Raw genomic sequence first — 26,796 nt, 5'->3', positions numbered from 1 at the left:
CACATTTGGGACACCTGCTTGGGTACATATTCCAAGTTCAATAAGAAATAAAGGAGAACATAGAGCTAAACAGTTATTTTTTGTTGGCTATGAGTTAAACCATAAGTCTTATCGGTTCTGGGAGAAAGGTACTAAAAACATTTATTGTAGTTCTAGCGCTGTTTTTCAAGAACAGTCAGGCTGGGAAAGGGTAGAAGATATTGTATATATTCCTCAACAAGATTTAACTAACTCCTCAAATGAAAGTGATAAAGAAGAGGAGGAACCTGCTAGAGAGATCAAACAAGAACCACTGATAGTGGAGACAGGAGAGGAAGAAGATAATAATGTAAATGTACCTATAAGTCCAATAATTCTCAGAAGGTCTAACAGGGAAAGACGACAGCCTGATCGTTTCGAGGCAGGTTTAATTTGTCAAATAGACATTGAACCTTCTAATGTTGAAGAAATAAAAATGTATCCTGAGAATGAAAGAAAGAATTGGAAAGTAGCTATGGATAAAGAAATAAAGTCTTTGCAAGATCTTAATGTTTATCAAGAGGTTAAAATACCTAAAACAGAAAAGTTAATTGGATGTAAATGGGTTTTTAAACTGAAAGAAAGTGTTACAGGAGAGGTAATACATAAAGCAAGATTACCGTATATACTTGAGTATAAGCCGACTCGAGTATAAGCCGAGACCCCCAATTTCACCCCCAAAAACTGGAAAAAGTTATTGACTCGAGTATAAGCCGATCCGCCGTTCTGCAAGCCTCTGCCGCCAGCAGAGGCTCGATCCGCCATTTTGCAAGCCTGAATACACAGGAATACCCTGTGTAGCCGCGGCTCGTCGGCAGGTCTCCGTTCCTCCTGCCGACCTTTGGGGAGGTTTGGGCGCCTCCCCAAACCTCCCCAAACCTCGGCAGGTCTCCGTTCCTCCGCGCAGACCTGCCGACCTTTGGGGAGGTTTGGGCGCCTCCCCAAACGTCCCCAAACCTCGGCAGGTCTCCGTTCCTGTTTGGGGAGGTTTGGGCGCCTCCCCAAACGTCCCCAAACCTCGGCAGGTCTCCGTTCCTCCGCACAGACCTGCCGACCTTTGGGGAGGTTTGGGCGCCTCCCCAAACGTCCCCAAACCTCGGCAGGTCTCCGTTCCTGTTTGGGGAGGTTTGGGCGCCTCCCCAAACCTCCCCAAACCTCGGCAGGTCTCCGTTCCTGTTTGGGGAGGTTTGGGCGCCTCCCCAAACCTCCCCAAGCCTCGGCAGGTCTCCGTTCCTCCGCGCAGACCTGCCGACCTTTGGGGAGGTTTGGGCGCCTCCCCAAACGTCCCCAAACCTCGGCAGGTCTCCGTTCCTGTTTGGGGAGGTTTGGGCGCCTCCCCAAACGTCCCCAAACCTCGGCAGGTCTCCGTTCCTCCGCGCAGACCTGCCGACCTTTGGGGAGGTTTGGGCGCCTCCCCAAACGTCCCCAAACCTCGGCAGGTCTCCGTTCCTGTTTGGGGAGGTTTGGGCGCCTCCCCAAATGTCCCCAAACCTCGGCAGGTCTCCGTTCCTCCGCGCAGACCTGCCGACCTTTGGGGAGGTTTGGGCGCCTCCCCAAACGTCCCCAAACCTCGGCAGGTCTCCGTTCCTGTTTGGGGAGGTTTGGGCGCCTCCCCAAACGTCCCCAAACCTCGGCAGGTCTCCGTTCCTCCGCGCAGACCTGCCGACCTTTGGGGAGGTTTGGGCGCCTCCCCAAACGTCCCCAAACCTCGGCAGGTCTCCGTTCCTGTTTGGGGAGGTTTGGGCGCCTCCCCAAACCTCCCCAAACCTCGGCAGGTCTCCGTTCCTCCGTGCAGACCTGCCGACCTTTGGGGAGGTTTGGGCGCCTCCCCAAACGTCCCCAAACCTCGGCAGGTCTCCGTTCCTGTTTGGGGAGGTTTGGGCGCCTCCCCAAACCTCCCCAAACCTCGGCAGGTCTCCGTTCCTGTTTGGGGAGGTTTGGGCGCCTCCCCAAACGTCCCCAAACCTCGGCAGGTCTCCGTTCCTCCGCGCAGACCTGCCGACCTTTGGGGAGGTTTGGGCGCCTCCCCAAACGTCCCCAAACCTCGGCAGGTCTCCGTTCCTGTTTGGGGAGGTTTGGGCGCCTCCCCAAACGTTCCCAAACCTCGGCAGGTCTCCGTTCCTCCGCGCAGACCTGCCGACCTTTGGGGAGGTTTGGGCGCCTCCCCAAACGTCCCCAAACCTCGGCAGGTCTCCGTTCCTGTTTGGGGAGGTTTGGGCGCCTCCCCAAACGTCCCCAAACCTCGGCAGGTCTCCGTTCCTCCGCGCAGACCTGCCGACCTTTGGGGAGGTTTGGGCGCCTCCCCAAACGTCCCCAAACCTCGGCAGGTCTCCGTTCCTGTTTGGGGAGGTTTGGGCGCCTCCCCAAACCTCCCCAAACCTCCCCAAACCTCGGCAGGTCTCCGTTCCTCCGCGCAGACCTGCCGAGGTTTGGGGAGGTTTGGGGAGGCGCCCAAACCTCCCCAAAGGTCGGCAGGAAGAACGGAGACCTGCCGAGGTTTGGGGAGGTTTGGGGAGGCGCCCAAACCTCCCCAAAGGTCGACAGGTCTGCGCGGAGGAACGGAGACCTGCCGAGGTTTGGGGAGGTTTGGGGAGGCGCCCAAAACTCCCCAAACAGGAACGGAGACCTGCCGAGGTTTGGGGAGGTTTGGGGAGGCGCCCAAACCTCCCCAAACGTCGGCAGGTCTGCGCGGAGGAACGGAGACCTGCCGAGGTTTGGGGACGTTTGGGGAGGCGCCCAAACCTCCCCAAACAGGAACGGAGACCTGCCGAGGTTTGGGGACGTTTGGGGAGGCGCCCAAACCTCCCCAAAGGTCGGCAGGTCTGCGCGGAGGAACGGAGACCTGCCGAGGTTTGGGGACGTTTGGGGAGGCGCCCAAACCTCCCCAAACAGGAACGGAGACCTGCCGAGGTTTGGGGACGTTTGGGGAGGCGCCCAAACCTCCCCAAAGGTCGGCAGGTCTGCGCGGAGGAACGGAGACCTGCCGAGGTTTGGGGAGGTTTGGGGAGGCGCCCAAACCTCCCCAAACAGGAACGGAGACCTGCCGAGGTTTGGGGAGGTTTGGGGAGGCGCCCAAACCTCCCCAAAGGTCGGCAGGTCTGCGCGGAGGAACGGAGACCTGCCGAGGTTTGGGGAGGTTTGGGGAGGCGCCCAAAGCTCCCCAAACAGGAACGGAGACCTGCCGAGGTTTGGGGACGTTTGGGGAGGCGCCCAAACCTCCCCAAAGGTCGGCAGGTCTGCGCGGAGGAACGGAGACCTGCCGAGGTTTGGGGACGTTTGGGGAGGCGCCCAAACCTCCCCAAACAGGAACGGAGACCTGCCGAGGTTTGGGGACGTTTGGGGAGGCGCCCAAACCTCCCCAAAGGTCGGCAGGTCTGCGCGGAGGAACGGAGACCTGCCGAGGTTTGGGGACGTTTGGGGAGGCGCCCAAACCTCCCCAAACGTCGGCAGGTCTGCGCGGAGGAACGGAGACCTGCCGAGGTTTGGGGAGGTTTGGGGAGGCGCCCAAACCTCCCCAAACAGGAACGGAGACCTGCCGAGGTTTGGGGACGTTTGGGGAGGCGCCCAAACCTCCCCAAAGGTCGGCAGGTCTGCGCGGAGGAACGGAGACCTGCCGAGGTTTGGGGAGGCGCCCAAACCTCCCCAAACAGGAACGGAGACCTGCCGAGGTTTGGGGAGGTTTGGGGAGGCGCCCAAACCTCCCCAAACAGGAACGGAGACCTGGGGAGGTTTGGGGAGGCGCCCAAACCTTCCCAAACGTCGGCAGGTCTGCGCGGAGGACCGGAGACCTGCCGAGGTTTGGGGAGGCGCCCAAACCTCCCCAAAGGTCGGCAGGAGGAACGGAGACCTGCCGAGGTTTGGGGAGGTTTGGGGAGGCGCCCAAACCTCCCCAAAGGTCGGCAGGAGGAACGGAGACCTGCCGAGGTTTGGGGAGGTTTGGGGAGGCGCCCAAACCTCCCCAAAGGTCGGCAGGAGGAACGGAGACCTGCCGAGGTTTGGGGAGGTTTGGGGAGGCGCCCAAACCTCCCCAAACGTCGGCAGGTCTGCGCGGAGGAACGGAGACCTGCCGAGGTTTGGGGAGACGCCCAAACCTCCCCAAACGTCGGCAAGTCTCCGTTCCTCCGCGCCCTGCCTGCCTGCTTCTTTCCGCTGCGGAAAGAAGCAGGCAGGCAAGGCGCGGAGTTTGGGGAGGTGCGCGCGCACCTCCCCAAACCTCCCCAAACTTCGGCAGGTCTCGGACGGCGGTGGCTTGGGAGAGGTGCGGGCGATCCCGGAAGCACCAAAGCCTCGGCCGCGCACAAGTCCTCGGTAAGTTTTTTTTGTTGACTGGAGTATAAGCCGAAGTGGAATTTTTCAGCCCAAAAAGTGGGCTGAAAAATTCGGCTTATACTCAAGTATATACGGTAGTTGCTCAAGGATTTGCACAGAATAATAGTGATTATGATGAAGTATTTTCCCCAACGTTAAGAGCTTCCACTCTTAGGGCTGCTTTAGTTTGGGCAGCAAATAAGAATTATAGTATAAAACATGTAGATATTGAAACTGCTTATTTGCATGCAACATTAAACCATGATATATATATGAAAGTTCCATCAGGAATAGAAAGTAAGGTAGGGTACTGTTGGAAACTGAATAAGAGTTTGTATGGTTTAAAACAGTCAGGTTATGAGTGGAATAGATGTTTAGTAAAAGAGTTAAATAGTTTGGGATTTAAAGCTAGTATTGCAGATCCTTGTTTATTTATAAAACAGCAAAATAGTGAATTATCATTGTTATTATTATTCACTGATGATATTGCTATTATAGCAAAAGATGAAACAGAAACTGAAAGAATAATTTCAGGGTTAAAAAGAAAATTTAGAGTAAAAGATCTAGGAGCTATTAGTCATTATCTAGGGCTGGATATTATCAGGACTAGTAAAGGATTTAAACTGTCTCAAGCTAAGAAAATTAATGGTTTGCTGAAACGTTATAATATGGAAAACTGTAAACCAGTAAAAACACCTATGGTTCAAGGTTTTGAGAGTTCAGCAGATAACAGCAATGTCTTTGATAAAAAGATATATCAATCATTAATAGGCAGCTTGATGTATTTATGTAACTGGTCAAGACCTGACATAGCATTTACAGTTAATCATTTAGCTAGATATTGTGAGAATCCTACAACCAAATGTTGGCAAGGTGCGAAAAGAGTTTTAAGATATTTGAAGCACACCATACATTATTCTCTATATCTAGAGCCAACAAAGGAATTGGAACTAAAAGCATTTGCAGATGCTAGTTTTGCATCTGATACTGTAACCAGGAAATCCACTTCAGGATTGGTTGTATTATTGGGAAACGCTTTAGTAGGATGGAGGTCTAACAGACAGAAGCATATAAGCTTATCAACAACTGAATCTGAATTTTCTTGTTTATCTTTATTATGTACTGAGCTATTGGTATGGAAACAATTATTGTTTGATATGGGTTTAAATTGTAATGATCCAATAAAAGTGTATGAAGACAATCAAGCAGCTATAAAATTAGCAACTAATGCTGCAGTGAAAACTAGATCAAAACATACGGATCTACGGTATCTAAATGTCAGACAATGTGTTAAAGATAATTTGATTAAACTGGAATATTGTGCAACTGAAGATAATATTGCTGACCAGTTTACTAAAGCTCAGGGTGCTATAAAGCATAAATCTGTTTGTGATATGTGTAATTTGAGATTGTAAAAATATATGTATAATATGCCACCCAAAAGGGGAGATTGTTAAAGATTAAACTTGATTTGGGTGACAATATTATATAATGGAGTAAAAGCACCTTTAAGGAGTTAAACGGCCTAAGGGTGTGGCTGTAATTATTCCACATAAAAGAGAGTTAGATGTTACACGTAGTTGCTCTTGTATATGTGTTTGATGTTAGTGTTTGGATACCTCTTGTTCTCTTGTTTGCTAACTTGATATTTATTCTCTCAAGAATCAACTGCTTGCTACAGTGTATATTGTTTTTGATATTGGTAAGCAGCTTTTGTATTTTGATACTATGTTTTTTATGGATTGACTTTTATGTGCATGATACTGGATTGATACTTAGACTATTTCTTACTGTGTTTCTTTTTGTTGTCTGAGTAAAAATAAGTTATAAAACTCGTGTTAGTGCATTACTGTTTGCCTAAAAGTCCCAGTACAACTTCCACTGTGTATTAATAATACTCTGTTAAACAAACCATTTTTTCAACAACATATTCTAACACCTACCCCTGCCCAAAAGTGTTCAGGAAGCAAAGTTTTCATTGTCCAGTGAATCCATTGAAATGTATCTATACTAAAAGAGGAAAAAAGGGAACATAACAGTTTTTTCCCATCTTCATATGTCTGCTTTTATATATAAATTTCTGTATTAGGAGATAGATTCTGTGAGATTATATTTAAACATTGAATTGCTGTACATTTATCAATAGTAGTGTTAAGTAGTAAAACATGTTAATATTTTTGTGTTCTCAATGTGGAAAGGTCCTAATAAGAAAGACTATTCACCTAAGGAGGAGAAGCTAGATGAAAGTGATGGGAGGCAAAGCAGTGAACAATTGAGTCATCAGCCTTCTTTATTTTCTAAATCCTTAATCCGCCCTACTGGAAGTGGAAATCTGTCAAACAAAAGGTGTGTATTTCTCAATAGTCTTTGTGAAATAAAATTAATAGATACTTTATATATTTAGTAAATTATATTATAACTTAACATTTAGAAGGGCAATTTTTATATAAAATTTTAAGGGGATCTGGGAGGGGGGAAGCCCAAGGGATCCGGAACGAACTTGGGGGAGTTCGACCTGGGCAGCAGTCCAGACCATCGGACGGTCGCGGGGGGGAGTAGGGGTTTAGGGGTGGACTCAGCTCCGAGTGAGGAGGGTCTTTCTATTTTGATGGTGATTGGGAGGGGCAGAGAGTGTGGGAGCAGAGGGCTTTATCACAGTTGGGGAACGGGCCACCGCTGTCTTCAAGAGGTTGCCTGTTCCCGCCCTTGTGGCTCTTCTTGCTCCCCTGGGGGCATAGGATTGCAGGACCCTGGGCTCAGGTTGGTTTATGTCCATGCCAGGTCCATGGTGAACAAGGCTCCCCTCATACATGATCTTATTGAGGAGGAGAACGCGGACCTGGCCTGCATCACGGAAACCTGGTTGGGCCAAGAGGGGGGGTCCCCCTCTCAGAACTATTCCCACTGGGCTTCCGGGTGCTTCACCAGCTGCGGGCCCAGGGCAGGGGTGGGGGAGTGGCGGTTATTATTAGGGAGAGTCTTTGTCTGCGAGTGGCCACTGTCCCTCAGATAGGTGGGTGTGAGTCTCTCCTTTTGAAGCGGGGTCCTGGAGTTCAGTTGGGCCTATTGATTACGTACCTGTCTCCCAGCTGCGTGTCATCGGCCTGCCCAAGCTCCTCGATGTCTTGCCCGGGTTGGCGATTGAGTTCCCCAGGCTTATAGTTCTGGGGGATTTCAATCTGCCTTCCGCGGGTGAGGTGTCTGAGTTGGCTCAGGAGTTCATGGCTTCCATGACAGCCATGGATCTGACTCAAGTAATTCAAGACCCGACCCACAATGGAGGGCACACACTCGACCTGGTTTTTATCTCTGGACAGTGGATTAATGATCTGGGTAGGGGGGATTTAACCATCCAACCCCTTTCATGGTCCGATCACTTTCTTCTCTGGCTAGACTTTCAGTACGCCACCCCTCCCCCCACCGCTGGGAGGCAGAACCGACCAGGTGGTTCCGCCCCAGGCACCTGAGGGACCCTGAGAGGTTCCAGACCGGGCTTGGGACATTTCCTGCTTCCCTTGCCCACGACTCTGCTGAGGCCCTAGTAGAAGCCTGTGAGAGGGCGGCTGCTGGGGCCTTGGATCGAGTTGTGCCAGCGCAGATCCCGGGTGGCCCCCTGGTTCACTGAGGGTCTCCGAAAGATGAAGTGCCGGAAAAGACACCTAGAGAGCTGTTGGAGGTCCAGCAGATCCGAATCTGACCGAACACAGCTAAGAACTTATCTTAAGTCTTACCTAGTGGCGATGGAAGCAGCAAAGCGTGTTTACTTTTCCGCTCTCATTGCATCCACAGATAACCGCCCAGCTACCCTGTTTAGAGTGACCCGCTCACTGCTTAATCATGACCGAGGGATGACCCCTTGCAGGGTAGGGCTGAGGAATTTGTATAGTATCTGCAGGACAAAATCGCTCAGATCCGGACTAGTTTGGACTCCGACTGGGCGGAATCCGGTGGAGTGGAGAGGACAGGTCTTGGTTATACCATTTGGGGTGAGTTTGACCCTGTGTCTTTGGATGATGTGGACAGGATTATGCGTAGACTGAGTGCTACAACTTGTCTATTGGACCCATGTCCCTCCTGGCTGGTTTCGGCCGCCGGAGAGGTGACAGGGGGCTGGCTTCAGGCAGTTGTCAATGCTTCATTGATGGAGGGTGTCTTCCCCTCTGCCTTAAAACAGGCGGTGATGAGGCCCCTTCTCAAGAAGCCTGCCCTGGACCCGGCCTCCTTGAATAACTATCATCCTGTCTCCAACCTTCACTTTGTAGCGAAGGTTGTTGACAGTGTTGTGGCGCGTCAGCTCCCGCAATTCCTGGATGAAGCGGACTATCTGGACCCACACCAGTCTGGTTTCAGGCCCGGTTACAGCACGGAAACGGCATTGGTTGCACTGGTAGATGATCTCTGGCGGGCCTGGAACAGGGGTTGCCCCTCTGTCCTGGTCCTACTTGACCTCTCAGTGGCTTTTGATACCATCGACCATGGTATCCTGTTGCGACGGCTCGAGGGGTTAGGAGTGGGAGGCACTGTTCTACGGTGGTTCTCCTACCTCTCAGGCTGCTCGCAGTTTGTATTGGCAGGGGGGCAGAGATCTACCCCGAGGCCCCTCACTTGTGGGGTGCCTCAGGGGTCGGTTCTCTCCCCCCTCCTGTTTAACATCTATATGAAACCGCTGGGTGAGATCATCCATGGCTTTGGGGTGAGGTATCACCAATATGCAGATGATACCCAGTTGTTCATCTCTCCCCCGAGCCAACCCAGTGATGCCCTTGACGTGATGTCCCGGTGCCTGGAGGCAGTCCGGGTCTGGATGGGAAGGAACAGGCTCAGGCTGAACCCCTCCAAGACCGAGTGGCTGTGGATACCGGCATCTCATATTGTGCAACATGTTCCATCTCTTTTGATGGGGGGGAGGTATTGCTCTCCTCAGAAAGGGCCCGCAACTTGGGTGTCCTCCTGGATTCACGGCTTAACTTGGAGGATCATCTAACTGCTGTGACCAGGGGGGCCTTCGCACAGGTTCGCCTGGTGTGCCAGTTGTGCCCCTTTTTGGACTGAGATGCCCTATGCACGGTCACCCACGCCCTTGTCACTTCTCGCCTGGATTACTACAATGCTCTCTACATGGGGCTACCCTTAAAGTGCACCCGGAGGCTTCAGCTGGTGCAAAATGCAGCCATGTGGGTGCTTATGGGAGTTTCTCGATACTCCCATGTTACACCACTCCTGCGCGAGCTGCATTGGCTTCCGATTGCCCTCTGGGTGCGATTCAAGGTGCTGGTAATTACCTTTAAAGCCCTACATGGCTTAGCCCCGGGGTATTTGCGAGACCACTTGCTGCCATTGTCAACCTCCCATCGCCCGGTTCACTCCCACAGAGTCGGCCTCCTCAGGGTTCTGTCGGCTAAGCAATGCCGGCTAGCGACCCCCAGGGGGAGAGCCTTCTCTGTGGGCGCGCCGACCCTCTGGAATGAGTTGCCTCCGGAGCTGCTTCCGCCGTGACCTGAAGACATGGATGTTCCAACAATTGGGCCTGGACTAACTATAGTTTTAAATTTGGTTTTATTGGGTTAATTGTTATGTATTTATTACATTTATTGTTTAATTCTTTTTTTAAATTTTGTATTTTATGTTTTTTAACTTTTTATTGTTGTGAGCCACCCTGAGTCCTTAGGGAGAAGGGCGGCATATAAATTTAATAAATTCAATTCAATTCAGTTCAATTCTGTGGGCTATCTGCAGTATGCCTTTATATATTTATTTGTCATATTCATTTTGAGTTTGCTGTAGGCTTGGTAGTGTTGAATAGAACTGCCACTGGGAGGGATAGTTTTATGATTTTTATGGTCAGTTGAAAACTAAGAAGACTGATGCCAAGCTAATTGTGAAAGAAACCAAGTTTTGTTTTTATATTACATTCTCAAAAATTTGGATAATTATATTTAGGGAGATATTTACAATTACAGCTACTAAGGCAGTTGCCATTATAATTATTCAGTCAAATATACAGAGAAGATATCTCTTACTATTTAATAATTTGCTATTCTAGTGATGAAGGACCTAATTTGGTTAATCACTTCTTTAAGTAATTAACCAAATTATGTCCATCACTAGAACAGCAAATTATTAAAGAGTAAGAAATAGGGATATAATTAATTTGAACAGAAGAAATTGTCCTATGCTAGGTAAGATTGTCCTTCTATTTCACTAAGCGTGATATTTTCCCAATTTGAAAATCTCCATATTATTTGCATAGTGTCTTTCTGCGAACTGTCTCTCATTTATAATACAGCTCTAGCCACTTCCCTTTAGAATTGGAGATTCCTACCTCATCAGCTTCCATCATTATGTATTAAGAGATTATAGTAGTTTTCCCATTCCCCATGTAATTTTCTGTTAGTTGGTACCCAGTACACTCTCAGTTAATCCCTACATCTAGATCAAACCAAGCACACGTATTACTCAGTGAAATATAATTGATGTTTGTTTATTCATGTATTAAATACCAACAAGGTTCAAAACAGTTAACAGACAAAATGGGATAAAAGGCAAGCAGAAGCAATGAAAGAAAGAAGCATGAACTATGAACAAGAATGTACATTATCTATATATTTCCAATAGAAGAGAATATATGCACCTCTCTAAGCTTGGTTAATTGCTTGCAGACATTCTTATGTAACATTCAAAAGACACAATACAAAAGCTAAGATGAGAACAAAAAACAGGGCATACTTTATTTTCTACAGTGACCACATCCATAAGCAGGAATTAACACCAGGCAAACAAACAGAAAACAATATCCCAATTGAGGAACTACTAAAGAGAAAACCATGCCCTCACCAGCACTGGCAGAGCAATCTACTGTATATAAACGGAGTAAATCCCACACTTAACTTACACTAGTGATATTACATATTTGGGTAATGAAACATCTGCAAGCAAACAATAGCAAGGATTTGACAGTTCAATTTTGAGGTACATATATTCTCTTCTATAGAAAATATATAGATAATGTAGATTCTTGCCCATGTTACTTTTTATAACTATCAAAAGGACACGGGGTTTTCCAAAGCCACTGGAAATAATGTTATGGCTAATATTGCTGTAATTGCTTATTTGCTGATTATTATATTATCTATTTGTTGGCTAAACACTGTAAAAAATAATAAAATTTGCTCTGGGTAATTAGCATGGGCTGTTCCAAAGGAAGTGGCCTTTGATTAGTCCAGCTTTAATCCTTCTGTGTACATAATAGCACCAGAAATAAGATGGGACCCTAGGTGAATCCCTTCACTATTCTGTATTATTAAAGAAGCAGTTGGTGGATGAAGGTGATGTATTGAATCTGAAACCTGCTAGGTGTACTACATAACTCTCATGATCTCACAAGCGGCATGCTAAATGCTAACTGGAAAGCTGAAATTCTACAGGTATGTTAGGGAACATGGAAGATGGAAATTGCCCAGTCGTAGGCAACCTGATATTCTTCAGACATTTTGAACGATAACTCGTACATTATTTTACAGATGAATTTGACATTACATTCATTTTTAGACTTTAGTCCCAAGGAATGGTAAGCATCTTTTCATGAGTAAAATGTTTTTGTGAAGTAATTAGCATGATTTAATTATATTATTCCAGATCATAGCTAATTCACATCATTACAAGCAGACAGCCATATCCAAGGAACACAAAAGAAATAAAGCTATTCCTTCATCAGGTGATCTATATACTCTACACACACACACACACACACACACAACTCTCAGAGACTTGGCATAAAAAAGGTCATGTATTCTTGTGCACTAGGTAAAGAAATGTTCCTTTTTTATGTCTTGCTTCTTACAGTTCTCCAGCTAAGAAATCTGGCCTTAAAAAGTCTTTGCAATTTGAGCCATATGCCTTTGATTGTGGATCTGAAGGTCAGGGCTCAGAGAATGCAGAAGTGTCAGCCTTTTCCTTCAACAATCTTATAGGAATGGAGGTAGAAACCTCTGAGGATAAGTACCGCCTTTTAGACCAGAGAGATAAAATGATGCGTCAAGGTAAGAGTTGTTGAAGCACTATGATAATAATACTTGAAATGTAAATTGGGTAAGAGGATTTGTGAAGTCATAAAGCCATATAACTATTGTTACACAACAATGAAGATATTAGCTATTGATATACAATTCTACAATATTCAGGAGTATAGAATTTTAATACTTCCTGTATTTTCCCTATAGTATTTTATTTTATATTTCATTCTGCCAATTTCCAGTTGGACTTGTGGCAGTGTACAGTAAACAAAAATCAGATCAGGTGAGCTTTCTGTCATTTTTTGTTGGTATTCAGTTATATGCAATTTCCAGAGACTACCTGTACAAGTCCTACAGTTTTCTTGGCAGGTTTTTCAAAAGTGGCTTGCGTCCTTCCTAGGGCTGGAAGAAGGTGATTGGGCCAAGATCATTCCACTGGTTATGTGCCTAAGGGGCACAAGATGTACTGCATGTTGTGAAATGCAAAAAATTACTCAGATAACAATAAATCAAAATAAATATAACAGTAATAGATAAATAATACAGAAATAATAACCTTTAAAGCTTCAAATCATACCTTAGGTTACTGCAGCCAAAAAAAATAAAGTTGTTGATGACAGGTCTTAAATGATCTTCCAAACAGCCTTGTTTTTAAGTCTTTTCTAAAAGTCAATGATGGAGTCATCTTGATTTCTAATGGGAGGATATCCATAAAGTAGGTCCCATTGATGAAAAACAGGAATTTCTTGCTTTCCTCTGGATCACATAGTGAGAAGAACCTTAAGCATCTACTTCTACAACATGCTCACCAAATGGGCAGAATCTATTTTAAAAAGGTGGTTTTCTAGATACCTGGGTGTTAAACCATATGTAGCATTTGAAAGATCAAAACTAGCACTTTGAAGTGGACCTGGAAACCAGTATAAAGCTTGCTGCTCCAGTATTTTGTGTGAATAGTAGTCTTCATCCATCAGTAAATATTAGTAAATGCATTGTGGAGATTGTAGCTTTTGAATAGCTTTCAGTGGTCCAGTCAATACTTGGGATGGTAGAATAAGACTTCTTTATCCCATTTATATCCCGACCTTCTCCGAAGACTCAGGGCGGCTTACAATCAAAGAAGCACAAATCAATGTGCTTAGCAATAGCCTTCATTCTATCTATATGCCTGCTTATTAGGGCTTTCGCCCCCGCCCCCCCAGCGGCATTTTTACAAAGTCAGCTTATTGCCCCCAACAATCTGGGTCCTCATTTTACCTACCTCGGAAGGATGGAAGGCTGAGTCAACCTTGAGCCTGGTGGGACTCCAACCTGCACTAATTTCAGGCAGCTGGTGTTACTTAAGGAGGCATTATCCCACTGCTCCACCAAGGCTCATAAGACTGCAGGATACCCATATCCACTAAGTCTTGCTAGGTTTGAGCGTGACTGTTCTGCATCCTGATTACCACCTGAACAACAAAGTATCCCCTGGGCAGTCAAGGCTCAAGATATACATTTATAATTCCTAGCAGGAAAATCAATAATGCATGTGTAATGTAGTTTTTAAAAAAATAGAGTTGCAAGGGTCCATTAGTGCCAGATACATAGAACTCTTATAGCTTCCTTATCTTCATAAATAGCTATTGTGGGACATCACTGGTAATTGCAATTCAATTTTATTATACATGGGCAGAATAAAGCTAGAATAATAAAAAGTTGCTGAAATTTAAAAATTCCCATTTTACTAATTGTACGTCTTATGGATATGTTAGCATTTTTAAACATGGACATTTTTCCATGAAAATGTAGCAAGTTTATTTTTGGAAAATGTTTATGTTTATACCACTTTGTACATATAAGAGAGAGAAAGTGGCACCATGCACCACAGGTAGTTCTTGACTTATGACAGCTTGTTTTACAACCATTCAGAATTACGATGGCCTTGAAATTGGGTGCTTTATGCCTTGTAAAGCATTTTTGGTCATTATAAAATATTGCACCCCTCCCAGGGGGATGTGACTGCACTTTGGGTGCTTGACATTTAAGATTGGTTGCAGTGTCCCATGATCACATGACCATGATTTATGATGTTTTTTGTTTTCTGCAAAAAAAAACACATTTGGAAGAATGGTTTTATTTAACAACTGCATGATTTGTTTAATATCCACGATGATTTGCTTAATGACCACCATGTTTGAAAAATGGGCCTGGTCATGTGGTTGCCTGGATGTACGACCACAATGACCTATGACTGGATTTCTGGGCCCGATTGTAGTTGTAAGTCAAAAACTACTTGTATTTTCATCATTATAAATATTGATCCTCTCTTTGCATGTGTACTTCTAGTGAAATGAATTCTCTATACCTTATGTATCTAGCTCGAGTAAAACAAATGCATCTTGGCAAAGCTAAAACCTTTGTTGGCACATGTCCAGATATGTGTCCAGAAAAAGAGCGTTACATGAGAGAAACAAGGAACCAACTTAGTTCTTTTGAAGTGATACCAGGAACTGACAAGGTAACAATAATTGAATACTTTCCAGGCAATAATTCTCCAACTTCAGATTTATTATTTGTGTTTGGACACAACGAGATCTTACATCCAAACTCTTAAGCATGTCTTTGACTTAGAGCTATGTTTTACCTGCTGAAGGTTATTGACACATTTTAAAGATACTTCATTCATTCCCATTTCCTTTGTCTATTGTTTAATTCTGCACATGGTAAAGAGCTGTCTCCTTTCTTACACAAATATAAAAAATAGATTATGTAGCACCAACAAAACCATAATGAAGATTTTCATTTCCAGATCCAAACCTTATTTTACTGCTTTTTACTTAAGACAGTTTAGAAGATTAGGCCGGCGGTCGGCAACCTTAAACAATCAAAGAGCCACTTGGACCCAGAGAAAAGAAAACACTGGGAGCCGGTGCACGCAAGGGGAAGAACTTGATTGAAATGTTTAATTAAAAAGAAATAGAGGCTGCTATGCATGAGTGTTCTCCCTCCCTCCCTCTCTCCCTCTCTCTGATCTTCTGCTCACCAGGCAAGCTGGCTTCAGGCTGTTCCCCGACAAGCTGACACACATTCTTATTGGGCTGGCTCTTCTGCCCTTGGTCTGCCAGTCTTCTTCCCCCACTCTGTTTGTGTGTGTGTGTGTGTGTGTGTGTGTGTGTGTGAGAGAGAGAGAGAGAGAGAGAGAAGGGAAACACAAGTGCCTCTCTCTGTCTCTCTCTCTCTGGAGGACGACTGGGAGCCGCAGGAGAAGGCTGAAACAGCTGCATGCAGCTTCAGAGCCACGGGTTGCCGACCCGTGGATTAGGCAATCAAATAACACTTATTGGACTCAAATTAAATTTAGGAGTATGCTTTCATTCTGTGAGTTCCATTCTTTTCCACTTTAAAAAACTTCCTTGTTACAGATCTGTATTTACAAAATATATGAGAAATTTGAAAAAAGTGAATAGATTTTAGTTCTTGATTCTTTTTCTTCTTCAGTTCTTGCTTAAACAAATTTGAAAAAAGATAGTTACTCTGTTGAAGTGTTTTGTTAAAAGTAACAAATTCTTATTTGATTTTATATGGGTTCAATCATATCTTATGAAGCTTTATTGTATATCATTAGTGGGACGATTTACAGTAGCTGAAGAATGGTTTATATCCTCATCCAAAATCAAAACCATCAAAATAGAATATTTAATATTAAATACAAGACTCTTGAAAATCTTTTAAAAGTATGAGAAAAGGTTCCAGAATTTGAACTCGTTACGCCTCTCCAGAGTTCTTTCTGACCTAAAATTCTTCATTTCACTAATTATAAAATATTTTATAGTTCGTACTATTTTAAAATTATGCCATATCAATCAAAATCTAGATTCTGTTGGAGAAGATGTAATCACATTTTTACATACTAGATTAAATACTTATAAATCATTTGATTTGGACTCTTAGGACAGGAATCTACTACACTACAGTATCCGTGATAGGTAGCTACCAGATCTTGTTTGAAAATCTCCAGCAATCTACTGTATTCTAGTAAACCATTCTACTGTTTAACCATTCTTTACAATAATGAATTAATTTCCGTAATGAAGATTGAACTGACAATTTTTCCCCCTGTTCCTTATGTTACAATTGAAACGTGAAGACCAGTCTGTTCTTATATAGGGTGCTGCTTAGCATTGCGAAGATCCAGCTTTGAGTCCATTCTGAACAATGAAAACTCAGTATATGACTTCGAACAAATCACTGTCTTTCAGCCCAATCTCTCTTATAGGTAGTCATCGCAAAGGAAAAATGAAAGATGTCCATTTAAGCTACCTTGGATGGCTGACGAAAAGGTGGGATATAAACTTCAATCTAGAATTTTACGGTGCAAATGTTTTTCTTTCTTTAAGGTTGACCATGCAGCAGCAATAAAAGAGTATAGTAGGTCTTCTGCAGACCAGGAAGAACCTTTACCACATGAACTGAGGCCTTCAGAAGTATTAAGCATGACCATGGACTATTTAGTATCTCATATCATGGACAAAGGAGAAGGGAACTACAGGGAGTGGTATGATTTTGTCTGGAACAGAACCCGAGGGATAAGAAAGGTAACCATTAAAAAAAACCCAGAATAAATACAAATAGAAGGGTAAGACTGAAGGAAATAAAAGATGAGGGAAAGGAAGAGGGACACTGTCAGATTCCATTTGTATTTCATTTCTGTCTCTTCTGTGCAAACCCCAAATCTCACCCTTCCCTGGATTCTGCCATTCCCAAGGAGAAAAGGGAACAAGCATGGGATTTTATTACTTTCACTTCCTTCCTTAATTGTAAACTTTGTGTATTCCCCTGCCTGCTATCCATCACAATATAACCAATTACCAGGCATTCCCCTCTTATCTTGTGGACAGCTAAGAAAGGGGGTGGTAAGTGAGGAATCTGGATTGTTTCTCCACATGAAATGTGAGGGGGTGGGAATGATCCTGTTTGTCCCACGAGGAGCTTGCCACCTGGAGTTTGGCTGATCTGGAACTGACCGAATGAACTGAGGGGTGGAGTTTGCTTGGGGACACTTTAAAAATACCAATCTCTGAGGGGATTCTTCAGATCCTGTCTATTATACCCTCTATCATCTATATCTTAGTAAAAGTTCCTGCTTGGATAATCTTGTCTCCAAGAGTCTGTCTTTCTTAAGATGTGGATTGAAGTGGGTTCTGACAGACACATTGTGGAGATAGCAAGATAATGCTTACCTGTTCTCAAACTTTGCTTGCTTACTTATTTATAAAATGTGTAGGCCGCCCTTCTAACCTCAGGGTAATTCTGGGCAGCTTACAGTCATATGGAAGGTATTGAGGTTTGGTCTTTCGCTGTCTCTTTCGCTGTCTTTGAACATTAATTAAGATAAGATAACCTTTATTGCCATTTTTTTACTGTGAGCACAACGGCACACATAAAAAATGAAATTTAGTTGCTGCTTGATTTCTTGTTTGCCTCTTTTTTTTAACATTTCCACTTCCTCTTGTACCTGGAATTATTGGTTAATCTGCATCACCTTTTCATCTGCTGTTCCACCAATGAAAAAAGTGATCTCTATTAACTGCACACTTCTTGGGTTGGGTTCAGGAGGTATTTGGAATACTTTCGGTTACATTACGTAAAGCATTAACTGAGATTTATAGAAATATATAATTAAGAATAGCCACATCAAATTTCTAAGAAGATTTTGATGAGTTTTATTTTGTTGAATTTTGTTGTTCTAACATTTTGCCTTTTTATGTTTGGCTAGGATATAACTCAACAACATCTCTGTTCTCCTCTGACTGTTTCTTTGATTGAAAAATGTGCCCGTTTTCATATTCACTGCTCTCATCATTTGTGTGAAGAACCCATGTCATCATTTGATGCAAAGATTAACAACGAAAACATGACTAAATGTCTCCAGAGCCTGAAGGAGATGTATCAGGACCTTGCAAATAAGGGTATTTACTGCAAGGGTGAAGCAGAATTTAGGGGATACAATGTCCTCCTGAACCTTAACAAAGGGGATATTCTCAGGTGACTTTTTAAATGTTTACAACATTGATTTGACTTTTTTCACTGCAAACATTTGATTGCATTGTTCATGAATTTAGAACGATAAGATTTAATCACTTTTAATGTAGAGAAATGTAATTATATGATGGGGTGTTCAGTGATTTTTGACTAGGATTTGCATTCCAAAAGATAGACAAGCCAGGATTAAGAAGTAGAACAGTAATAGGTAAGAGCAAAAATGCAGTTTAAAATATTTAATTTAAATTAATAAAAATATCATTGGATAATGTATTAATTATTACAATTTCCTGGGAACATTTATAAGAGTTCTGTGGGTCATATGCAAAGGATCTTTGGACATCCTTTGAACTTGTTGCAGATTTTCATAGTGCAAGATTAGAAGACACCAAAGGTTTATCATCATCTAACACTGCCAAAGACAAAACCATCCATCTAACATTAGTTCTTTTAAATTATCATCTTAGCACAGACAGTGTTTCTTACTGGCTGCTAATGACAAATTATATCCTGTTTTTGAAATGAACAGGATAGCTGCTTCAGTTCAGTAATATTAAATTGTCCAGGTAGTAGGCTTCTTCTTAGTAGATAAACATTGGTAATAATTTGTCCACAAGAGTCCATTTCTCTTTTATAATAAAAAGAAGTACTTAAAAGTAAGGTTGAATAATTCATACATTTCATAAATTTACAGAGAAGGATTTTTGCAAAAATATGTTCTTGAAACCAGAATAAAACAGTTCTAAGTTAGCTAGTTCAAAAGCAAAGAGTTGAAGCACCTTAAAGGTTAATAGATTAATTATGACATGTACTTTCATCAGCATCAGACTCATGAAAAAGTTGACTACTGTCATAATATTGATGTAAAAGATGGTAAGTTGACCTAAAAGTTGAGAGGTGCAAGAGATTGTTTTCATTGTTTTATATTGACTTCATTATTGTATCTTTTGATTGTTCGATCAAATCCTTATATCTATCAGTATTTGTTTTTATGTGCAGGCCTAGGGAAAACTATCATGAAATTGATTCTGGTCTAAAGACTACTTTGATAATAGTCATTGTAAATTTATTCACATGTTTTATTTAGCTGTAATGTGATTTATTTTGGCTTGCCATGATGTGAGTTAGTGTTATCTGAGGATCAGATCACTGATTCATAGCACCTTGAATTAAAAATAATTAGTCCAGCCATTATTTTTGTTTAGTATATTAACATAGCTATCCATCTGTCATTAATAATGCATATATTTTAAAATAAAGTATTTAGATACTGGAATAAACATTTCAAATATATTGTGGCAGTTTTAAATTTAAATGCATAATTCTGTATGAATTTCAAGCTCAACTATCCCAGTGTTTTGCAACTTCTTTTAATGTACCTGTTCCATGCAGATAACTTCCATTGTGAATAAAAAAGTAAGTGAGCTCTTTTCAATCTTTATCTCAACAGAGAAGTGCAACAGTTTCGTCCATCTGTCCGAAACTCCCCTGAAGTTAGATTTGCAGTTCAAGCTTTTGCTGCATTAAACAGCAATAATTTTGTCAAATTTTTCAAACTTGTCCAAACAGCATCTTATCTGAATGCATGCTTACTTCATTGCTATTTCAATCAGGTAAGAAATAACAGCCATTTTAATGTTTATAATACTATGCAGAATAAAGTTTTTTTTGTATTACATTACATTGCATAACAGACAACTTCTGTATTCTTATATCAGACTATTTAAATTTCTCATGCAACCTGATGGATAATTTATTTATTTTATTTTATTTTAATTCCATTTATATCCCGCCCTTCTCCGAAGACTCAGGGCGGCTTACAAGCTTAGCAGTAGCCTTCATTCTATGTATATGCCTGCTTGCCTTTTGCAAAACAGATAAAATCCTGATAATGCTGATATAGTAATGATTTCCCACTTAGTTTTTTAAGTGTGTGAATTTTATTACAGACCTAAGCAGAGTAGTAGACCAAGTATTTCTGTTGGTGGACAGTTATTGATGCTAGTTTCAGAACATCAGATATGATTCCATGGTTGGTGTTTTTGAAGGATAACTGTAGAATAGTTTTATAACTGTAGAATAGTTTTATGAGTTAGCACTGAGCTATTCTTTAAAACAGGTTCCCAACTGGGGGCACTCGCACCCCGTGGGGGTGTGAGATGATATTCCAGGGGGTGCAAAAACTTGGGTTTAGAAGTTTCAAAGTTATAGTGTATATGCATAATTCATTTTGAACTTTTGTAAGGGGTGCGAGAATATATCAGAAGCGTTCTAGGGGTGCGGGGTATACAAAAGCTTGGGAACCACTGCTTTAAATTGAAGACATCACATCAAGGATTTCCGGTTTGGCATCATGGCAAGACGAATGCAGGAAGGCAGGGCTCTGCCTTCCGTGCCCAATTTCTCCCTGCTGGGCCCCCCAAAAGGGCCTAAAGTCGCCCTGAAGAGGTGATGAAGAAGGAGGAGTGTCTTGTCAGTCACAGAGAGAAAGCGGTCTTTCCATTTGATCCGAGGAAAGCCCTCCAAACAAGCAGGGGAAAGACTGGCTACATTCCTGTGGCCAGCCATTAGCCACTGACAACTGAAGAAGAAAAGCAGCAATTAGCAGATTGTAAACAGCATGTTTGGAACTGGGTGAGAATATTGATCCTTTCTTTACTATTTTACAACTGAATTTCCTGGGAAAGGCTCCCAAGAAGCTAAAAGCCTCCGAATGTGAGAAGGAAGGGGATAGCCCCACCCTTCCAGAGGAACGGAAGCGGCGTTTTAATTTCTTTTATGGGGGACAGAAATACATAATACTGAAGTGGAAGTAACATAAAGCTACAGTTTGGATAAATTTGAGAACTGAGATAATTGTTAGGATTTTCTCTTTGGAAAAAAAATTGAGGTAAAATATAAGAAATCAACCCTTTGTTTTAAGAGTGGAAAATACAAAACATTGCTTTTAGGACTGGACCTATATTCTGGAACCTATTGGATTATGAAGGCTACACATAAAGATCAGAAAACTACATGAAACTTCGTTCTACTCTTATTAAGACTGGTGATACTAGACAAGACTTGTATTTGGAGAACACAAATGTTTTGACAGATTATCGGGGGGGGGGGGAACAAAATGGATATTTTACACCCAGCTAAAAGTGGTAAGAAAATATACCTTGCACCTCCATTTGAAGCTCTCCCCACCCAGGCTAATCAAGGATCTCCAGGAATGATGCCTCAAGAAAAAATAAACACCTTTCAGAAGGAAATATACTCTATGCTTCAACTAATTCACCAAACAATTGTCGCACACAAAGAGGACACAGAAAGAACCATAAAAACAATTTAGATAATATAAATGAGCAATTCTCCAAATTAAATCTACAATTAGAAAATTGAGGGAGAAGGAAAGTGGGAATGTCTTAAGGAATATAAATGGGCGGACTTCCCCCCCCAAAAAAAAAACAACAACAAAAAAGACAGCTATCCAAATTGTCTTCCTCACACCAAGCAACTTTTACAAAAATAGAAAGAAATGATTTAATTGCCTTGACCTGGAAAGCTACCGTATTTTTCGGACCATAAGACGCACCGGACCATAAGATGCACCCAGTTTTTAGAGCAGGAAAACAAGAAAAAAAATCTTTCTCCTTCTCTCTCTCTCCCTCTCTCTTTCTCTCCCTCCCTCTCCCATTGTCCCCTCCTTCCTTCCTTCCTTCCTTCCCTCCCTCCCTCTTTGTCCTTCCCTCTCTGCATTAGAGCAGTACCCGCGGAGGCGGCCCTGCAGCCCGGCTTTCTCTTCCAGAAAGCAAGCTGAAACGGAGTGAGGGAGATTGCCAGAAATGCGAATCGGCCGATCTCGCGCTCCTGCAAACTCCCTCACTCGGTTTCAGCTTCCCTTGCTACAAGAGAAAGCAAGCTGAAACGAGGCAGATTGCAGCAGCACGAGATCAGCCGATTCACATTCCTGGCAATCTCCTCACTCCGTTTCAGCCTGCTTTCTCTTGTAGCAAGGGAAGCTGAAACCGAGCGAGGGAGAGTGCAGGAGCGTGAGATCGGCGTTTCTCAGCACGTGCCGATTCGTGCTCCACTTGCAGAGGTTGGGGCTGGCCATACGGATCACCTTCGGACCATAAGACGCACCCTTGTTTCTCCCCCCACTTTTGGGGAAAAAAAGTGCGTCTTATGGTCCGAAAAATACGGTACTTGCAAAGAAAGAAAGTGAGAGTTAGACTTAAAAAACAGAAGATTTGACCTATTAGAGGGGGCATTATATGATTAAATATCTTTGAATATGATTAAAAGAACAGATGACCCTTAGATATAGTTAGATTTTTATAATGAGAGATACGATTTAGAATTAAAATAGCATTTTGTTTCTTTCTTTTTTTGATATGGGAAATATGGAAGTAAGAGAGTGGCTGGTATGAATAAAATTCTTAGCTATATAAATGTAATTAATATTGAAAAATCATAACTGACAAAGATATTTCAAATATTGGTGGGAAATCAAACCTTAACGCGCATGAAAAACAGGATATTGACTTATGAATTGATATTATTATTTGTATATTAGTAAAATATGATGATGTTTATATTTAACTTTATTTGCATCAACAGTAGCAAGAATTGTAACCATGTAATGAGGGAAAAATGGAAAAAATATAGGGAAGAAAGGAGGATCAGGAAAAAAACACTGGATTGTGCAGTACTGAACAGATTTACATTTAAGAAGTTAATGTTAAATATGTGAACCCAGACAACATGATGTTTACTAAGCACTAAAGATTGTAAAATCGATTGTTAAAAATCAATAAAACATTAAAAAAATCACATCAAGAAGCCTACAAACATATTACAAGCAATGAGGACATGAATACTTTTCAATGTATTCTTGAGGTTCCAGTATTCAAAGCATTGGAGAGATACTTTAGAACCAGTAATATAGACTTCTTTATCTTTTGCATAAACTAGAAGACTTCAAAGTAAATTTCTAAATTCCATGGGAGGAAATTGTAAATGTAAAGGGAGTGTGCATACTTATGTAAGCTTGGTCATTTAGGATTTACTTATACCTTCTCAACAGCTCCTTTTTAAAGAAAAAGTTCATAAACACAGATTAAAGTTGTCATTGGTGTATTTCTAGCCAAGGAAACTTTTGTTGTTAAATATGATTTTCCTAATATTTGTACAGCTTTAATTTTCTCCGAAAAGGTCCATGCAGTGTGACCTATGGCCATAGAATACAACTTTCAAATTCATTGTAGCTCTTCATGAAACATTCAACTCCCAAAAAAAGAAAAGAAAAAGATACTTGACAGAGACCATAAGATATTTTTAATGTTATGATTATGTAATAAAATATTATAAAGTAGTAAAGATGTTAATATCTTTTAAAATATTTTTCAGATTCGTAAAGATGCTCTAAAGTGTCTCAATTTTGCTTATACTGTGAACTATCAGAGATCCACTATCTTTCCACTGGAGAATATAGTTCGCATGTTGCTGTTTAGAAACCTTGAAGAAGCAACTGATTTTATAAGTTATTATGGCTTGGGGGTGTCTGATGGGTAAGTGGTTGTTTTGCATTACAGGATAGGCAGTTTAAATGAGGTTATCACATATCACAGTTCCAACAGTAATGGGCAGGCTCCATTATGGTTATGAATTTGAGGACTACCTGTAATTTCCAAAGACCAATTTAAATTATTGTTTCAGTTTTATGCACTATATAGTATCTGACACAGAAACTTGTTCTAGTTTAATTTTTAATGTTGGCCACACATTCTTCTTGTATAATAAAATATTAGCGTCAATCTTTCTGTTATCATGTGACTGAATAGACCATGATTCAAGATCCCAAATGTTGAAACTGTTTGAGCTGGTCTTTGACAAATGATTGGACAATACAATAGTAAAAATGTTGTGATAAACCTGATATCTGACAGAATCTGCAGATTTATTTATTTGATTTCTATAACCTGCCATCAAATGCCAAGTCCACTGGGCCCTAGGTTTTTATTGAAAAGCACTTGCCACAGATGTTTTTTTAAACTGATCTAAAATAACTCTACAAAGAACTGGTTTTTTATTGTTCATATGCATAATTTCTAGAAATATAATATACTTACTATGCTATATTTGGACAGTGCAACAGTTTGTGTCAGGGCTGTTGTGTTTTTAAATGGGATTCATATTAATTCATTGCCCCAAATGTCACATCAAAGGAGAGAAAATTTTTTTTTTAAATTCCATTTATATCCCGCCCTTCTCCGAAGACTCAGGGCGGCTTACAAGCTTAGCAGTAGCCTTCATTCTATGTATATGCCTGCTTATTAGGGCTTTCACACACCCCCAAGCGGCATTATTACAAAGTCAGCTTATTGCCCCCAACAATCTGGGTCCTCATTTTACCTACCTCGGAAGGATGGAAGGCTGAGTCAACCTTGAGCCTGGTGGGATGCGAACCTGCACTAATTGCAGGCAGCTGGTGTTACTTAAGGAGGCATTAGCCCACTGCTCCACCAAGGCTCTGACATTATTATGATTTATTATAGATGTGTTTTGAAAAAAATGTTGTGAAATGGTTCATTACAATCTTGTTATGTACCTAACTCTCTACACAGTTCTGTGGAGTTGAATCGGTCTGCCTTTTTGGAACCAGAAAGCTTGCCCAAGCCAAAGAAATCCCTGTTTGTTGGGCAGAAGCTCATTCTGCCTGTTGGAGAAATTGTCAGTGGGGGGCCTATACAGCACATGACTCCTCATGTACCTTTGTGCAGTTTTAATGCTCAGAACAAATACACGGGAGAGAATTCAGTAGTGGATTCAGCCAGCAATCTTCAGAAAGTCAGTGTTGATTTAATAGGTAAGAAACTACAGTCACAGAATGACAATAAGAAATACGATTGTTTCCTAGAACCTATTATTAAAAAATATACTAGCTTGGCATAGTTTGCATTACTATAGATATTTCATCACTCTGAAACTTTAATATTAAATACAACAAAGTCTTGTTACAGGTGATTATTTTAAATGTTTTTGCAATTCATCTGATTGAAATGATATATTCTTTATTTGTAGAAAGCAAGATGAATTAATGTAGAAGGAGGTCCCAAGCTCTTGCATGGTATTTTTTCATCAAAAATAATTTGTATGGAATTGCTGCTAATTCATCTTAAGGAAGGTCCAATTTTTTTGTTAGTTCAATGCTTTGACTTGATCCTATCCTTTGGCTAGGAGTGTTGGCTATTCCTGCTAGCTTAGTGTCGTCTGCAAATTTAATGAGTTCCCCCTCTAACCCCTCATCCAAATTATTGATGAAGATGTTGAAGAGCACTGGACCCAGAACAGGGCCCTGGGGCACCCCACTACAAACTTCCCTCCATGTAGATGCAGTTCCATTGAGGTCCACGGCTGGTCAGCCAGCTATGAATCCATCTGGTGGTGATGCTGTCTAACCTACATTTTTCTATCTTATCAAGTAATAAGTTGTGGTCTGCTTTATCAAATGCCTTACTGAAGTCCAAGTAAATTATATCCACAGTATTCCTCTGGTCCACTAATTTTGTCACCTGGTCAAAGAATGCAATAAGATTTGTCTGGCATGATCTGTTTTTGACAAAGCCATGTTGGCTTTTGGTAATGACTTTGCTTACCTCTAGGTGTTTGCTGAGGGACGCGGTGGCTCAGTGGGTTAGGACACTGAGCTTGTCGATCAAAAGGTCGGCAGTTTGGCGGGTCGAATCCCGAGTGCCGCGTAGCAGAGTGAGCGCCTGTTACTCATCCCAGCTTCTGCCAACCTAGCAGTTCGAAAGCACGTAAAAATGCAAGTAGAAAAATAGGGACCACTACGGTGGGAAGGTAACAGCATTCCGTGCGCCTTTAGCGTCTAGTCATGCCGGCCACATGACCACGGAGGAAGGTACAGTGCTGGCTCTTCGGCTTTGAAACGGAGATGAACACCGGCCCCTAGAGTCGGAAACGACTAGCACGAATGTGCGGGGGAACTTTTACCTTACCTATCCCCTTTATCAATATTGCAGAAATGAAGAGCAAATATTTATATTTTGAAATAATTTGAAATTGTCAAAAAATTCAATGGGGTGTAGTTATTTTTTCATATGACTGTTCTTTGATATAAATTGTTAAACATAAATGCTTAATGCGAAAATAATTCATACCAAAGCTGAGTATTAATTCATCTGGCTGGGCATTCTCTGTTATAGACAGTGTCTCTTTGAGAGGCAGAAATATTTCAGGTTTCTGAGGTAATTCCCCTAAAACCTCTGAAAATAAAGAGATTGAGTTTGAACCTTTACATTTAATCATATCTTTACTCTTGTTTTTAGAAACCATCCTGGAAAAGTCTGTCCTGCCTTAAAAATGTTTTTAAAAGTTATGAAAATATTGTTTCTCTTGCTGAATAGCTTTTACCTCCTGTTTTTGC

General features: G+C 42.2%; 1 protein-coding gene across 3 annotated transcripts in view; it reads left to right on the top strand.

Moving 5' to 3' along the window:
• Positions 1-26,796, top strand: part of MCM3AP (minichromosome maintenance complex component 3 associated protein) — an 83,078-nt gene that overhangs the window by 14,365 nt on the left and 41,917 nt on the right. For all 3 annotated transcript variants that reach the window (XR_014492482.1, XR_014492483.1, XM_083362316.1), the window contains exons 5-12: positions 6,525-6,672; positions 12,169-12,365; positions 14,699-14,838; positions 16,718-16,915; positions 18,097-18,365; positions 19,813-19,975; positions 23,757-23,917; positions 24,974-25,215. Coding sequence is in view for 1 of the 3 variants with exons in the window: in XM_083362316.1 (XP_083218442.1) it covers positions 6,525-6,672; positions 12,169-12,365; positions 14,699-14,838; positions 16,718-16,915; positions 18,097-18,365; positions 19,813-19,975; positions 23,757-23,917; positions 24,974-25,215 (1,518 nt within the window). In the remaining 2 variants the exon portion in view is untranslated. The remainder of the gene's footprint in view (positions 1-6,524; positions 6,673-12,168; positions 12,366-14,698; positions 14,839-16,717; positions 16,916-18,096; positions 18,366-19,812; positions 19,976-23,756; positions 23,918-24,973; positions 25,216-26,796) is intronic.

Source organism: Vipera ursinii (genome assembly GCF_947247035.1).
Source record: "Vipera ursinii genome assembly, chromosome: 1".
NCBI lineage: Eukaryota > Metazoa > Chordata > Lepidosauria > Squamata > Viperidae > Vipera > Vipera ursinii.
Note: the sequence above shows the minus strand (reverse complement) of the source record. Positions and strands in the feature narration are given on the sequence as shown.